At 43.1% G+C, this 16,206-nt stretch overlaps 1 protein-coding gene across 3 annotated transcripts in view; it reads left to right on the plus strand.

Annotated features, from left to right (window-relative positions):
* Window positions 1-16,206, plus strand: part of ephb1 (EPH receptor B1) — a 649,893-nt gene that overhangs the window by 609,251 nt on the left and 24,436 nt on the right. The window contains exons 15-16 of one of the 3 annotated variants that reach the window (XR_012098311.1): window positions 3,253-3,408; window positions 7,203-8,144. The exons of 1 other annotated variant lie outside the window; for it this stretch is intronic. Coding sequence is in view for 1 of the 2 variants with exons in the window: in XM_073040560.1 (XP_072896661.1) it covers window positions 3,253-3,408 (156 nt within the window). In the remaining variant the exon portion in view is untranslated. The remainder of the gene's footprint in view (window positions 1-3,252; window positions 3,409-7,202; window positions 8,145-16,206) is intronic. One more of the 3 variants, XM_073040560.1, reaches the window with a different exon arrangement.

Below are 16,206 nucleotides of genomic sequence, written 5' to 3' on the forward strand. Positions count from 1 at the left end.
AGCCTCTAATTATCCACACAGTCAATGCCTCTCATCATCTTATACACATCTATCAGATCACCTCTCATCCTCTGTCGCTCCAAGAAGTAAAGGCTGAGTTCACTCAACCTATTCTCAAAAGGCATGCTCTCCAATCCAGGCAACATCCTCGTACATCTCCTCTGCACCCTTTCTATGGTTTCCACATCCTTCCTGTAGTGAGGTGACCAGAACTGAGCACAGTACTCCAAGTGGGGTCTGACTAGGTCCTATATAGCTGCAACATTACCTCTCAACTCTTGAAGTCAATCCCACCTTCTTAACAACACAGTCAACCTGCACAGCTGCTTTGAGTATCCTATGGACTCGGACCCCAAGATCCCTCTGACCCTCCACACTGTCAAGAGTCTTACTATTAATACTATATTCTGCCATCATATTTGACCTACCAAAATGAACCAGTTCACACTTATTTGGGTTGAACTCCGTCTGCCACTTCTAAGCCCGGTTTTGCATCCTATCAATGTCCTGCTGTGACCTCTCTTATTTTTGATTGGAACTATATCCATGGTCAATGATGCTATTTGTGCTAAATAGTTGTGTCAACTCACTTTGTAGTTGTACCCTGCATTTCATTGTATTGAAGTCATTTCAGATTTTTGAAGGCAGAGTGAAACATACAGACCTGTCTATGTAGCATATCTAGCACAGCTGACCAAGGAGAATTTCTAGGAAATTGTCTTTAAAATAGTAATGTCAGAACTATACTTCCTGAGAGATGTACAGATGCCGCATAAGGAGAGAACTGGTGTAATTTTGAATGTTAAAACCCTAAAATATCAGGTTGTATGAACTTCACAATTTCTCATTTAATTATGCATCCACCTTTGTATGCCAGCTTTCACACTCTGCTGAAAGCACCCTCACTCTGAGTCAGGGTGTTCAGAGTTCAGGATCCCTTCAAAGTCCTGAGTCCCTGATACTCAGTGCAGCCTGTTTTCCTCCCTTTCATAACAAAATCTGTGGTAATTGTTAGAGATGATCAGGGGTATCCTGGTCATTATTTCTTCTCAGTTAGAATCACTGAAGAAATAATTATTTCAATATTCATCTCAGTTTACCATTCTTAGGAAGTTTGTGTGTGTAAATGGTCTGCCATGACTGCAGATATTTGTGACTACACTTCAAAACTCTTAAACTAACTCTAGACTGCTCTAGGACCATCTTAAGGTTATGGAAGATACAATGTGGTGCAGGTTCTTGTGAGCGTAAAATGCCAGTGCAACATGGGAATGACACTGCCAAGTGTATTTATATACAAATGCACTGTCTTCAATCCAGTTGGGCTATGCTGATATTTAGATGCTAGATCAACCTCCTCGCAAACCTGACTGCCCTCATCCCTTTATCCCCTTCAGTCTTTGTTTCAGCTCCTTCTCTTCTTTAACCCTTCTACATAGCCACCTTTAGGCTAAGCTACTGAGAAATTTATTTCTCTAAGATGTGCTTCCTACGAGGTGCCTCAGTTGGAAGCAAGGCAAAAGAGATTCAGAAAGAAGGGGGGTGGTGTCTGAAAGCAATTCCTAAATGTGTATTCCTGTGCAAACAAAACCTCGCAGTTCTGGTTTTAACTGTTTTGAGGGATCCATCTTTAGTTAACAAATTAAAACACAAATACAGTTACCACATCAATCTCTTCAGGTCGTAAGCGTAAAATTCCAGACCCTCTGCACATCCAGCAATGCATTTTACCTTAACCCTCTCTGTAACATCTTCCTGCAAATCAAGGAACTGATGTCAAATAATTCCAATTTCTCAAACTGATTTGGATAAAGTGATGAAATCTTTATTTTATTCTACTTTCCCATTGAACTATCAAAACAATTGAGGCAAGAAAAAGCAATAAATAAATAAGCCACAGGGAAGATCGGAGGCAAGTTGCTGTCAATTTCCCTCTCACTATTAGTAGTTATAACCATGGTTTGTGTCCCTAATGTCATACACTCCCCTCCCCCAGCCACTTCTGTCCTATAAAAGTTGATGAAGTGGGGCCAGGGGTCATTTTGTCCTCTCATGAAAACAGAAAGGATTAATTCTTTCCAGGGCCCCCAAAGTGGTGTCCTATTTCAGTGCAACCTCCTTTTATAAACAAAACCCCCATTCATTCATCTGAACCCATAATCTAATAACAGTAACGAGAACCAGGACAGCTCAGTAACTAGAACCAAGTGATGCTCAGACTTTTCAACTCATGTCTACAGACTTACTGACTTTCATAAATCATAAGGAAAGTTGACACGTGTTCCAGGTTCCTGTTCTGAAAAGCTCCCAAGCCCAAGGCTGATTAATTCATACTTACTTGAGCAATGACCTTGGAAAATGGCTGTGCAAATGAATGTGGCTAAACTGTCTCTTCTTAGGGAAAATTAATAGCAGTGGAAATAAACTTTTATTTCAATAGAACTACCTTTTCTTCAAGATGTCCCAAGTGCTTTCCTGCCAATTATTTTTGAAATGTGGTTGCAGTGATTTTGTAGACAAATAGATCAATTTGCAGGCAGTCACTCAAGCAGTTGTCCATTATCTTTGTGTTGAGGCTTAGGAGGATATATTTACATAGCAGTTGCCCAATCCATGATTGATTAATTAATTAATTTGGATAGGTACGTGGAGGAGAGGCATATGGAGGGCTCTGGTCTGGGCATAGGTCGATGGAACTAGGCAGGTTAATGGTTTGGCACTGACTGGATGGGCCAAAGAGCCTGTTTCTGTGTGCTCCAGTGTTCAATGACTCTAATTAATGCTATTTTCATCCAACTGACATGCATCCAACTAATGCGAGGGCAGCTCGAGACTCACTTAACTATCTGAGTCTCCTTAACATCGGAGCACTGAATAGTCTGCTCCTCGAGTCTCCAAATGTAGTTTTGATCATTGACCTTTGGTGGAAATATATGCTACTCACAGAACCAAACTGAGAAAATGGAGCCAGCGTGACTACCTGTTTAAAAAGTGTACTGTTGATTCATGAAGAGACATCAAGCCCTTTGACCCACCAAGTCTGCTTCAACCATTGGTCACACACCTTCACACTAATTCTCAAATCCATTTTATCCCCTCCACATTGTCATCATCTCCACCATGATTCTATCACTTACCTATCAGAGAGTAGTGACCCTAGCTTTTCCTGAGAGTGTAATTGAGAAAGAGTGTTGAACAGTCTTCCATACCTGTGTAATAATGTTACTTTATCTTGTTTTCTAACCAAACCAGGCCTTCTCAACCCCTGTTGGATCCTAGCATCCCTGACTTCACTGCTTTTACCTCAGTAGAAGATTGGCTCAGTGCAATTAAGATGAGTCAGTACAGAGAGAACTTCCTCAATTCCGGATTCACCTCACTCCAGTTAAGCACACAGATGACTTCAGAGTGAGTATCACCAAGACATCTCATTGGGCAGAAACTCAGCAGGTCTAGCAGCATCTGTGAAACGAAATAAGCAGTTGACATTTCAGGAAAGGAAGGGTGAAGAAGCCAGAATAAAAAAGTGGGAAGAGGGGAAGGAATACAAGCTGAATGGTTATATGTGAAACCAGGTGAGAGGGAAGGTGGGTGGGTGGGGGGTGAGGAGATGAAATGAGAAGCTGGGATGTGATAGGTGGGGAAAAGGTAAAGGGCCAAAGAAGATGGAGTGTGATTGAAGAGGAGAGTGGACATGGGGGAAAGGAAAGGAGGAGGGGCACCAGAAGGAGGTGGTGGACAGGTGAGGAGAAGAGGAGGGATAAGGGAGGAGCTGGAATGGGAAGGGGAAGGGGGGGAGAAATGACTAGAAGTTAGAGAAAACAATGTTCATGCAATCAGGTTGGAGACTACTCAGACAGAACATGAGGTGTTCTTTCTCCAGCCTGAGAGTGGCCTCGTTGTGGCAGTAGAGGAGGCCATGGATCAACATGTCAGAATGGGAATGGGAAATGGAATTAAAATGGGTGGCCATCAGGAATTCCAGCCTTTTGTGGTGAACAGAGCAAAGGTGCTCGATGAAGCGGTCGCCCAATTTACTTTGGGTTTCCTGGATATAGAGGAGGCCACACCAGGAGCCCTAGAATCAGAGGAATACCCGACAGATGGAGTGAAGTGCCGCTGCAAATGGAAGGACTGTTTGGGATCCTGAATGGTGGTGAGGGAGGAGGTCTAGGGGCGGGTGTAGAATTTGTTTGGCTTGCAGGGATAAGTGCCAGAAGGGAGATCAATGGGGAGGATGTGGTTAAGGGAGTCACATAGACAGGGTTCCCTGTTGAAAGTGGAGAGTGGGGGCAGGGAAGGAAGGGAAGATGTGTTTAGTGGTGGGATCCCATTGAAGATGGCGGAGGTTATGGAGAATGGTGTCCCTGATGCAGAAGATAATGGGGTGGTAGGTAAGGATAAGGGGAACTCTATCCCTGTTATGGCAGCAGGAAGATGAGATGAGTGCGGATGTAGGGGAAGTGGAGGAGATGTTGATGAGAGCAGCATCAATGGTAGAGGAAGAGAAAACTCATTCTTTGAAGATGGAGGACTTCTCAGATATTCTAGAATGGAAACCCTCGTCCTGAGAACAGACGCTGCAGAGAAGCAGGAACTAAGAAATGTAAACAGGACTTTTACAAGTATGAAAGTCAATAGATTTATAAAAGATATCATTGGACAGTCCGTCTCCAGAGATGGAGACCTTGAGATCGAGAATGTGGAGAGAGGTGTCAAAGATGGAGCAAGTAAATTTGAGGAACAAGTTGAAAGCTGGAGGCAAAGTTGATGAAATTGACAAGCTCCTTCAGGTCCTGAAAATATCCCCGTAAATTTCCACTGCACACCTTCCTTCTTAATGGCTCCTTTCCCATCAAGAATGCTCAAAACGGAAAACTATATTCCAAATCTACCCTCACCAACATCCTGTAAACTTCCAGTGAACATTGCACACTGGAAAATGACACAAAAGAGATAGCAATGAGAAACTAGAGAATGACAGATGAACAGAATAACAGTTTTATGACAGACTTTACCGTGGATAACACCAGTAGCATGCCAGAAATCAAGGGCGTTGGGACAGAAGTGAGTGTAGTCACTATTACTAAGGAGAAGGTGCTTGGGAAGCTGAAAGGTCTGAAGGTAGGTACTTTATCTGGATCAGGTGGACAACACCCCAGGATTCTGAAAGAAGTAGCTGCAGAGATTGTGGAGGCATTAATAATAATTTTTCAAGGATTAAAAGGTAGAGTGATATTTGGTTGCAAATATCACCCCACCTTTTAATAAGGGAGGGAGCCAAAAACAGGAAATTATAGGCCCGTTAGCCTGACTTCAGTGATTGGCAGGATGTTAAATTCCATTATGAAGAATGCGTAGAAATCAATAGTATCCTTCAGTGGAAATCTTGTCTGACAAATTCTGAAAATTTTTGAAGAAATAACAAGCAGGGTAGACAAAGGAGAGTCAGTGGATGTTACTTACTTGGACTTTTGGAAGGTCTTTGACAAGGTGTCACACACAAAGCTGTGAAACAAGATAAAATTCAATGGTGTTACGTAAAATACTAACATGGACAAAAGATTAATTGACTGGCAGAAGGCAAAGAGTGGGAATAAAGGGGGCCTTTTGTGGTTGGCTGCCATTCATGATGTTCTGCAGGGGTTGGTGTTGGGTTGGCTACTTTTCACCTTATATGTTAATGATCTGGAAGACTAAGTTGTTTATTCTTCAGCCAGGTTTGCAGATGATATCAGGATAGGTGGAGCGGCAGGTAGTGTTGAAGAAGGACTTCAGCAGGTTAGGACAATGGGCAGAGAAGTAGCAAATATGGTGTAGATAAGTGTATGGTGATACACATTGATAGAAGGAATAAAGGCATAGACTATTTTCTAAATGGTGAGAAAGTTCAGAAATTGGAGGTGCAAAGAGTCTTGGGGGAACTAGTACAGGATTCCCTGAAGTTCAGTGGTAAAATATTTTAATTTCCATTCCCATTCCTTTTCCAACATGTCAGTCCATGGTATCCTGTTGTGCCAAGATAAAACCACCATCAAGGTGGAGAAGCACAACTTCATATTTCATCTGTGTAGCCTCTAACCTGATGGCATGAATAATGATTTCTCTTTCTATTAAAAATATAATTTCCCTCCCCCTCCCCTCTTCTTCTAATCCCCACTGGCCTCTTACCTCTTCTGCCTATCACCTTCTCCGGGACTTCTCCTCCTTCCCCTTATCCAGTTGTCCTCTCCTATCAGCTTCTTTCCTCCACAACCCTTTATCTTTCATACCCACTTGGCTTCACCTAACACCTTCTAGCTACCCTCCTTCCCCTCTCCCCTCTTTTTATTCTGGCATCTTTCCCCTTCCTTTCCAGTCCTAATGAAGAGCCCTGGCCTGAAACGTTGACTTTTACTCATTTCTATAGATGCTGCCTGACCTGCTAAATTCCTCCAGCATTGTGCATGTGTTGCTTTGGATTTCCAGCATCTGCAGACTTCCTCGTGTTAATAAGAACAGAACTGTTACCCCAGTATGATTCTTCCCCCTATCTGCAAAGCCAGCTGAGGTCAGACCTTAGGTGAAAAATAATGTGCTAAAAAATTCAGGGGAAGTTGAAGTTAGGAGAGTGAGGAGCTGAATTAATGTTGTGATGTTTGTACCCGAAGACCACACAGCAAATTCTGCCTTTTCAGATGGGCTGGTTCAAACCGCTGATTCCTCATCCAGTTTCACTGCTGTTTAGCATTTAGTGATGTGAACAAACACCGAGCTTCAGAGGTACATTTGCTGTTGTGAATCATAGACCTGACCTTCAACTGAAGATCTCAATACCCATCCAATAAAGTTCATGAGGTGCAATCCCGTGCCAAATGTTGGCCGTGGATAAGCATGGGCCAAGGTCTAGGCTTTGTTGGGGACCCTACTCCTTTTCTTCTTTGTGATATTTGCTCCCTTTTCTCTTGGTGAAACGGGACTGTTGAGGCTGCAGTGTGTTAGGGTGAGCTCATCAAGATGTTGACTGTTTAGTGAAAGTGACTCATTAAGGGAAAGGTGAAGAAGTTCAAGGCATGTCACACAAACTGTGCCTTTTCTTGATAGAGGAGCAACATGGTTAAAACATACATGCCCGTGTGCACAAAGATTGCAAAGCAAAACCCAACGGCAGCCACGTTACAGTGATGTTATTTTAAGTAAATGATTGTTTATATTTCCTGCAGGGATTTGCTAAGGATAGGGGTCACTTTGGCCGGTCACCAGAAGAAAATTCTGAACAGCATTCAGTCAATGAGAGGACAGATCAGCCAATCCACTTCAGCCATGGCATGACGGCAGGGGATCATGGGACGTGACGGAACGGCACTGGAGGAAAGCAAAACAAAGAGCCAGACTATTTCTCATGGCCCCTGGATCATTCTTCTGAAGGAAACACATTGTTACTCTCTACCAGACTGATCCCCAGCCTGTTCAGAAATCATGCATTCCTATCCTAAGAACAGTACAGATTCCAGATTCTACTGGGCATTTTTTTAAATTAAAAAAAACTCTGTCTCTTCATGAAATAAGGGCCTGTGAAAGTGGAATTGATTGAAGAAATATCCAATTTTCCAAAGAACATGCTGTGCTATTCTTTGATGTTTGTTAGATGCATTTCTTTTTTTTCATGAATGATTTTCTTCAGATGTTGGTGCCAATAGACTGCCCCTTTCCCAACAATGGATTCAAAGTCCTTTATATCTTCATATTGAAGATGATGAGAAGTAATCATTCTTTGCTTGCATTTTCTGCAACTATGTCTGTGTTTTGATAGCAATGACACTCAATGCCGGTAAATGTTGAGCCATCTGCACTTGAAGAGAGGGGAAGTCAGTATTTATCGTATGATCTGCTTGCAGCTGGCAGGTTTTTCTGATCAGATTTCGTGTCAGCTGTTTTGATTGACTGTACAGGAACAAGATGAGAATCTTTGCAAGCGGTACAAGCAACAGACCTACTGATTTTGCTTGATAAGAGAGGTGTTGTAGGACAATGATATGAAGTACCTCCGGTGTCATGTTGCACCTCTCATCAATGGACCTTTTAATTTGTGTGTCAGTACTTGTTGGAATTACAGTGATGTCTGTTAAACCCAGTGCTCAGAACGTTGCTGCATCAACTTGCTGGTAAGTGTGGAATTTTATTGCCCTTTAATTGTGTTTCTGTATGTTTCCCCTCACCGTGAATCATTGAGGAGCCAGGCATCCTTTCCACAACTTGAATAGGTACCTGTGACAGATCATCATTATCAGTTGGGGACGATGAGTTTCATTCGGTACCTCAGGTGTACTTTACCTCCAGAACTTCTTGCTGCGAGATTCCAGAACTCTGCGATGCAGGGAAGTCCGGTGTCCTTGAATTAGATTCACAAAAATCCAGCATGAAGGCACAGCAAGTAATTAGGAGTGATATTAGATATAATGTGAGCAAGAATACAAAACTGGAGAAGTATTGAGATATACGGTTGTAGACCCGCAGCTGGACTTCTGTGTGCAGCACTGGTCTCCTTATACAAGAAAGGATGCCATGCACTGGAGAAGGTATACTTGAATGGGTGGGTTGTGTCTTGAAGAAAGCTTGGACAGGCTAGGATTGTACCCACTAGAGTTTTGATGAGAGAGATGGATTTGAGAGAAGATTCTGAGTTTTTGTTGACAGGGCAGATGTTGGGGTGCATACTTCCTCCTGTAGGGGAACTTAGATCTAAGGTTCACTGTTTAAGTGCCCATTGAAAACAAGTGTGAGGTGAAATTTATTTGCTCCCAGGGATAATGATCTTTGGAACCCTCTTCCTCAAAGACCACTAAAAACAGAATCTTACAATATTTCAAAAGCAGAGATAGATAGATTCTGGATAAGCTATAGAGTGAAGGGTTTCCAGGATAGTGAGAAATCAGAGGATCCAATTGCAAAAGGAGGTGTTGAGGCCAAGGTCTTGAAGCTTATTAATTAGTTTTGCGGGGATGATGGCATTGAATGCTGAACTGCAGTTGATAAAGAGCATCCTGATGTATGCATCTTTGCTGTCCAGATGTTCCAGGGTTGCGTTAAGAGCCAATGAAATGGCATCTGCTGTGGAACTGTTGCTCCAGTAAGCTAATTAGATTGAATCCAAGTTGCTTCTCCAGCAGGAGTTGATATGTTTCATCAACAACCTCTCAAAACACTTCAACACTGTGGATTGTGTTTCTGGACAACTGAAATTGAGAATTCAACGACTAATTGAATTCATTGAATGAGTTTAATGAATTTAGTGAGATTTGGTCTCCCACTCACCTTCACCAGGAGCAATTTACAGTGGCTAAGTAATCCACCCACCTGCATATACTGTATTTGATATGTGGGAAGAAACTGCAGCTCCTGGATGAAACCCACATGGTCACAAAGAGCATGTGCAAACTTCACACAGACAGCGAGATAAACCGCCATTGGCTTTGGGTATCTTGACCTGTAAGACATTTCTTGTACCACTTGCACACCCATTGTGTTCTCTTTATAAGTTACAAGTTTGTTTGCAGGCCAGTTGGTGGTGGTGTTACAATTGATTGGAATGGTGGGGTAACTCCAGGGAAATCCAGCTGTGGGGGGTGTTGGGGAAGGGTGTCCAGGTGTTGGATGTGATGCCAAATTTCACTCGGTTTGGTCAAATTGTATGAGTGGCCTGTTTTGCTCCCACATGTACAAGTGAATGGCATCCAATCAAGCGTGTAATGAGACAGCACCTCTGTCCATATGTTGAGTCATCTGACTGTATGTACATATCGTGTACAAAGGACACTGGGGTAGACTGGAATTTTTCATGACTCATTGTTGATGGGTTCTGATAAAACTTTGCTGTGTTACACACCAATATTATAATGTCCCAGTTTTGATTTACATCCTTATCACTCTAAATCTCTCAATAACAACAAAACCTCTCCAATCACATTGGTAGACTCATTGGGTCCTCAATTTCAAGGCATTTTATGATTATAAATACACACAACACAGAAACAGGCCCTTCAGGCACCATGTCCATGTTACACTAACCCATTAGGTAGCACATTGCAACCAGACTGTTGTATGAATCCTCGGTGTGCTAAAATGGACTCTCAACCTCACAATCAATCTCATTATGACTTTAAACCTTATCATCTGCCTACACATTACTTTCTCCATAACTATAATACTTTATTCTGCATTGTTTTTGCTTTATCTTGCTTATGCTGTGTACAACCTTGAGATTTGTCTCCTTACAAGAAACACAATAGAACCCATTTAAAAAGAACACACAGCAAAGACGGTCAAACACCCAATGTGTGTGAAGAAGAACAAATTGAGCAAACAATAAAAAAGTAAACAAGTAACACGCAGAACATGAACCAGTCCCTGAAAGTAAGTCCACAGCCACGGAGCCAGTTCAGGAGCCTGGTGACTGCAGGCCGCAGCCACAGAGCCAGTTCAGAAGGAGTGAAACCAGGTCAGGAGCCTAGATGGCTTTAGGCCACAGCCACGGAGCCAGTTCAGGAGCCTGGTGTCTGCAGGCCGCAGCCACAGAGCCAGTTCAGAAGGAGTGAAACCAGGTCAGGAGCCTAGATGACTTTAGGCCACAGCCACGGAGCCAGTTCAGGAGCCTGGTGTCTGCAGGCCGCAGCCACAGAGCCAGTTCAGTATTGAGTTGAGTGAAACCAGTCCAGGAACCTGGTGTGTGCAGACCACAGCCACTGAGCCAGTTTAGCGCTGAGGTGTTGAAGCCAGTTCGAAAGCCCAGTGGCTGAAGGCCACAGACACTGAGCCAGTTCAACGCTGAGGTGAGCACCGGAAATTACAGGCCACAGCTGCAGAGTCAGTTCATCGTTGAGGCAACTGGGCTGAACACCAGCTCATCCTTCATCTTTGGCCTTGATACCTTGACCTTTTTAATCAGGCTTGGCACTTAAATCAGTCAAACATTTATCGTTCTTGGACCTTAGACCCCCGTTCTTAGACCCCCAGGTCTACTGTAGCAATGGCCACCACGATCGTACCTGCATTCTCGAGAATCCAATTAGCTGAGTCCTTCATAGTACTCCAAAAAATGCCAAGGTTGTACAGCTGGTTCAGGAGCACAACTCCCAAAGGGAAATTGCAGGCTGTGGATTGCAGTGATTGTAGTCCAGAGAAGGTGTAATTAGAATAGTTTGTAGTTTTGTTTGCTGCCAGTAAAGCGTCACCACAGCTCACCAGTGCCGTCGGGAGAGGACTGTACTTCAGTACATGTGACAATAATAAACCAATTTCAATTCCAAATTCCACAACCCACAGCCTCCTGTGCCATGGCATTTAAAATGTTCATCTAAATACATGTCAACTGGTGAGTAGATCACACAACATCGAGTTTCCTTTGTTGAGAAATGGTTTAATATTGGAATGAAGCATTGGCAAGTTCTGGGAACCCGCATGGAGCAAGAATCCTGTGTAGATATTACTGACATACCTGGTTTCTATTGTGAATGGAAGATGGAAGCCGAGAACTGTGGTAGCTAAACGTACCAACAGATAAATTGAGTGCAAAATTAGACCAATCAGGTCTTTGAGTCACTGAAAGATTCAATGAGATTATGAGCAATCTAAATGTAATCTCAATTTCCCTGGCTTGCACACTTCAGTCAGTTTGGATTGCCAGCATCTCCTCCACAATCTCCAGCAGCACAAATGCACCACAAGGCTGTGTGCTTAGTCCCTTGCTCTATTTGCTTTACACTTATGACTGTTTGGTTAAGCACAGCTCCAATGCCATATTCATGTTTGCTGATGACACCACTGTCACAGGCTGAATTGAAGGTGGTGATGAATCAGCCTATAGGAGGGAGATTGAAAATCTGGCTGAGTAGTGTCATAACAACCTTTTACTCAATATCAATAAGACCAAAGAGCTGATTATTGACTTCAGGAGGAAGAAACCAGAGGTCCATGTCCAGTAATTATCGGATGATCAGAGGTGGAGAGGGTCAGCAACTTTAAATTTTGAAGGACTAGTCCTGGGCCCAGCATGTAAGGGCAGTTACGAAGAAAGCACGGTAGAGCCTCTACTTCCTTAGGAATTTGCAAAGATTTGGCATGACATTTAAAACTTGACGAACTTCTATAAATATGTGGTGTAAAGTATATTGTGATTGCATCACAGCTTGGTATGGAAACAGCAATGCCCTTGAACAGAAAATCCTACAAAAAGTAGTGGATATGGCCCTACACACCATTGAACACATCTTCATAGAGCTTTGTCGTAGGAAAGCAGCATCCATTATCAGAGACCTACCACTCAGGTCATGCTCGACTCCTTGTCGGAAATGAACTTAAGGCCCTCTGTGTGCAGAGTCATGTGCACAAGGTATGCAAAAGGTATGCAAAAACTGTTCTATTGCATGCAATAATCCATTAAATATTGTAATAATGGGCAGGGTACACAAAGCACTGGTTGCTTTCACAGCTGCACCTGACAGGTTTAGTACACATTTCTCTCACATCACAACTTCTGGACTCCACCGTTTAATGTCTGAGAAGGTTGAAGGAACTTAGTGTGTCGCTTCTGTTCCTGTATCTGGGTTATCTCTGTGTATTCAGCAAGCCTCGTGAAGAGAGGTTCTGTGCACTCTAGAATAGAGACACAGTGGTGTGTCTTCCAGCTTGCCATCTCCATTTCCTCCTCCCTGCTCTCTGCTTCTTCCTTCCCTGGAATCTGTCAGAGCTATCTGCTGTCAGCTCCACATGGTGGCATTGAATTTGACTCTCTCAGTATTCCCAGTGGGATGAACATACCTTGCAATTGGCAGTTCTCTGTGGGTTTTGAGCATTTACAGTTGATAACAACTCAGGCATTAGAGGAACACTAAGTTCCCATGTGGATGTGACCTTCGACCGATCCTAACTTTGGAGGAAAACCTGCTTCAGTTTCTACCTACGAGTTGAAATGTAAGTCAGAGAACCTCTGTCTGAAAACCTTTACATCTGTCTGCATGACAACCATACTCGATCTGCAGCATCAGGTGTCTTATTTGGAGAGGGTGGCTCAATGGCCCAGCTGGTAAGGTTGCTGCCTCACTGGCCCACTGACCTGGGTTCATTCCTTGTGTAGCATTTCCTTGTTATCCCGGTGACTACACGTGTTTCCCATGGGTCCCTCCAAATCACAAAGACATATGGGTTAGCAGGTTAAGTTTCCCCCAGTGTGTAGAATTTGGGGCAGTTGATGTGAGTTTAATTTTTGATCAATGCCACAGTACAAAATGCTGAAAATGTTCAATTAATAATGAATATTCAAGGGGCTACTGGAGGGAAGAGCTTCAAGCAGTAGGTTTCAATAGGTACATTTAATGTCAGAGAAATGTATACAATGTACTTCCACAAAAACAGAGTGCCCCAAAGAATGAATGACAGTTAAATGTTAGAACCCCAAAGTCCCCCAACCTCCCCCCTCCCACACACAAACAGCAGCAAAGCAATGACCTCCCACCCCCACCAGCAAAAAAAAGCATCAACACCCTCCACCGGGCACTCAAGCGTGCAGAAAAGCATCAATAAAGACACAGACTTGCAGTACCCCAAAGACTACTCGTTCACCCGGTAATTCGACATACCACAGGCTCTCTCCCTAATCAGGGAAAAAGCGATGTCGCTGTTTCACAGTGAGAGGGGAGACATAACAAACAACTCGCCGACTTACAGTGTTAGAAGTCTGTTGCACCACTGTATCCAAGCTCTGCACCCAAAGAGTTGGCCTAAGAAAGGTGCCACACAACCCCTGGCAGCTAACCCACTGCTCTCGATTTTCTGTGCTCTCTCGTGAGGGGCACTGGCCTAGAATCAGCACGTCCCCAGAGCCACAAACTTCTGGAGCCCTCAAGGCGACATCCTTGGGATATCAAAAAGCGGCTGGTCATGAGGCCCTGAGAGCGGGTCCCATTTCCACAAGGAACCGATGTAGAGTGTAGTCCTTGATCATGAGCAAAACTACTCATCAGAGATGAAAGTGAAACATAAACTGGTGACACTGGGAACATAAAACAAAAAGCAGAAAGTGCTGGAAATACTCAGCAAGTCAGGTAGCATTTGTGGGTAGAGGAAGTCAATGTTTTAGGTCATAGGCACTTTGTCAGATTAATAGTTAATGGTTGAGTAATTCCCTGGATCTACTGACACAGGGTTATACAGTACGTGCCACAGAAATAGTAGATGTGGTCTTTGTAATCTCCCTAATTATCCTGGTTTCTGCAGAGATCTTGCAGATTTGGAAAACTGTAAATATTAAATCCATTTCTCAAGCAAGGAGGAAGACAAACAGCAGGGAAGCACATTACCACACTATAATAAGGATGTGGCTGTGCTGGAGGAGGTGTAGATGAGATTCGCCAAGATGTAGACACAAGATCACAAGAACATAGAACAGTATAGCACAGGAACAGACGCTTTGGCCCACTATGTTATGGTGAACTAATTAAGCTAGTATTTAACATCTAACAAAACTAATACCTTCTGCCAACACAATGTTCATATCCCTCTATGCTCTACAGATTAATTTGACTATCTAAGGGCCTCTTAAATATATGTTGTATTTTCTTCTACCATCACCAGTGATAGTGCATTCCAGGCACCTACCACTCTCTGTGTAAATCCTTTCGAAATTTCCCTTTCTCATCTTAAATGCATGTCCAGTAGTATTAGACATTGCAACCCTGAGAAAGCAATACTGGCTGTTAGCACCTCTCATCACCTTATAGACCTCTATCAGATCTCCCCTCAGCCTCCACTGCTCCAGAGAAAACGACCCAAGTTTATCCAACCTCTCCTTATAGCACATGCTATGTAATCCTAGCATCAACCCAGTAAACTTCTATTGTACTTTCCCTAAACACTCTACATCTTTCCTGTAATGGGCTGAGGAGAAGTGAATGCAACACTCCCAATGTGGCCTAACCTGAATTTTATAAAATGCAACATAACTTCCTGACTCTTGAGCTCAGTGCCTCAGCTAATAATGGTAAGCATGCCATATGCCTTCTTTACCAAACTGTAACTCTGTGCAGCCACTTCAGGGAGCTGTCCCAAGATCCCTCTACATCAGCACTGTTAGGGATTGCTGATGCAGGGATCTAAAGTTAAACAAAAAACACATCTGTTAGCATCTCTGGGGACAGAGTGATTGTCAATTGCATCAGGACTCTGTTACTCTATGTTACCAATAAAAAAAAGCTGCAATACATCATTAAGGAGTTATTGACAATAGGTATAATAGGTGCATGTACTTGCACATCATGTAGACAGCTAGGACACAACATTCATGGTCAACCCCAACCAACGGAGGGGCCTCATAGGATCTCAAGAAGTTGTACTTTCAGATTATACAGGAATAATTGGCAAAAGCAAGAAAGAGACCTGATTCTTTCAGAGGATTGTGTTTTAAATATTATGGTATGACAGCTAGACAATCACTACATTCCTTATTTTGAATGTTATTCAAGGGCTGCACTTTTGCAGCAGACCTGTGTGACAGACTGTACCTCAAGCTAAACAAATAAGTAGAAGGAAAAGAAACTGTGCATCTTAACTCAAGGGAGCCACTGTCAGAATTTGACAAATGACTGAGGAAGTGTGAGTTGAGTGATTGTTTTGTGACAGGACCCAGTGGCAGGCAGTCTCTGAACTGTGGAAGTGTGGTGGTGATTAGATTCACAGGTGCTGAGCTTTAACTCCCCAGCCTAGGAACCAAACACATCAAGTTACACAATCCATTCTTTAACCAGCACTCTTATGCTCTACACCAAGTCCATCCATACAGAAAGTCCATATTTTGTCATGAGACCTCTCAGTACACATCAGAATTTACAGTAGAGAAACAGGTCAGTCTGCACTAATCTTTCTTTCTCTTTTCCTACCACTTTCAATGTATTTATTTCACTTTCTCTCAAACGTATCTATATAAATTGCCTCAGCTCTTCCTCTGAAAAATACAGCACAAATACAGGCCCTTTACTAACTCGGTGCAAACTATGAACCACCCATTTTTTACACCAGTCTTAACCTTGCCCTTTCTAATCTCCCCAATTCCTATTAATTACCCCCCGAAACTAGTTGTGAGTGACCCATTCCCAGCATTAAAGGCACCTGCCCTGATTTTAACAATTGATTTGTGCCTTGGCATCTATCGGCATCTTTTGGTAGAGTTGCCAGCTT

The sequence above is a fragment of the Hemitrygon akajei genome, chromosome 3 (assembly GCF_048418815.1).
Source record: "Hemitrygon akajei chromosome 3, sHemAka1.3, whole genome shotgun sequence".
Taxonomy (NCBI): domain Eukaryota; kingdom Metazoa; phylum Chordata; class Chondrichthyes; order Myliobatiformes; family Dasyatidae; genus Hemitrygon; species Hemitrygon akajei.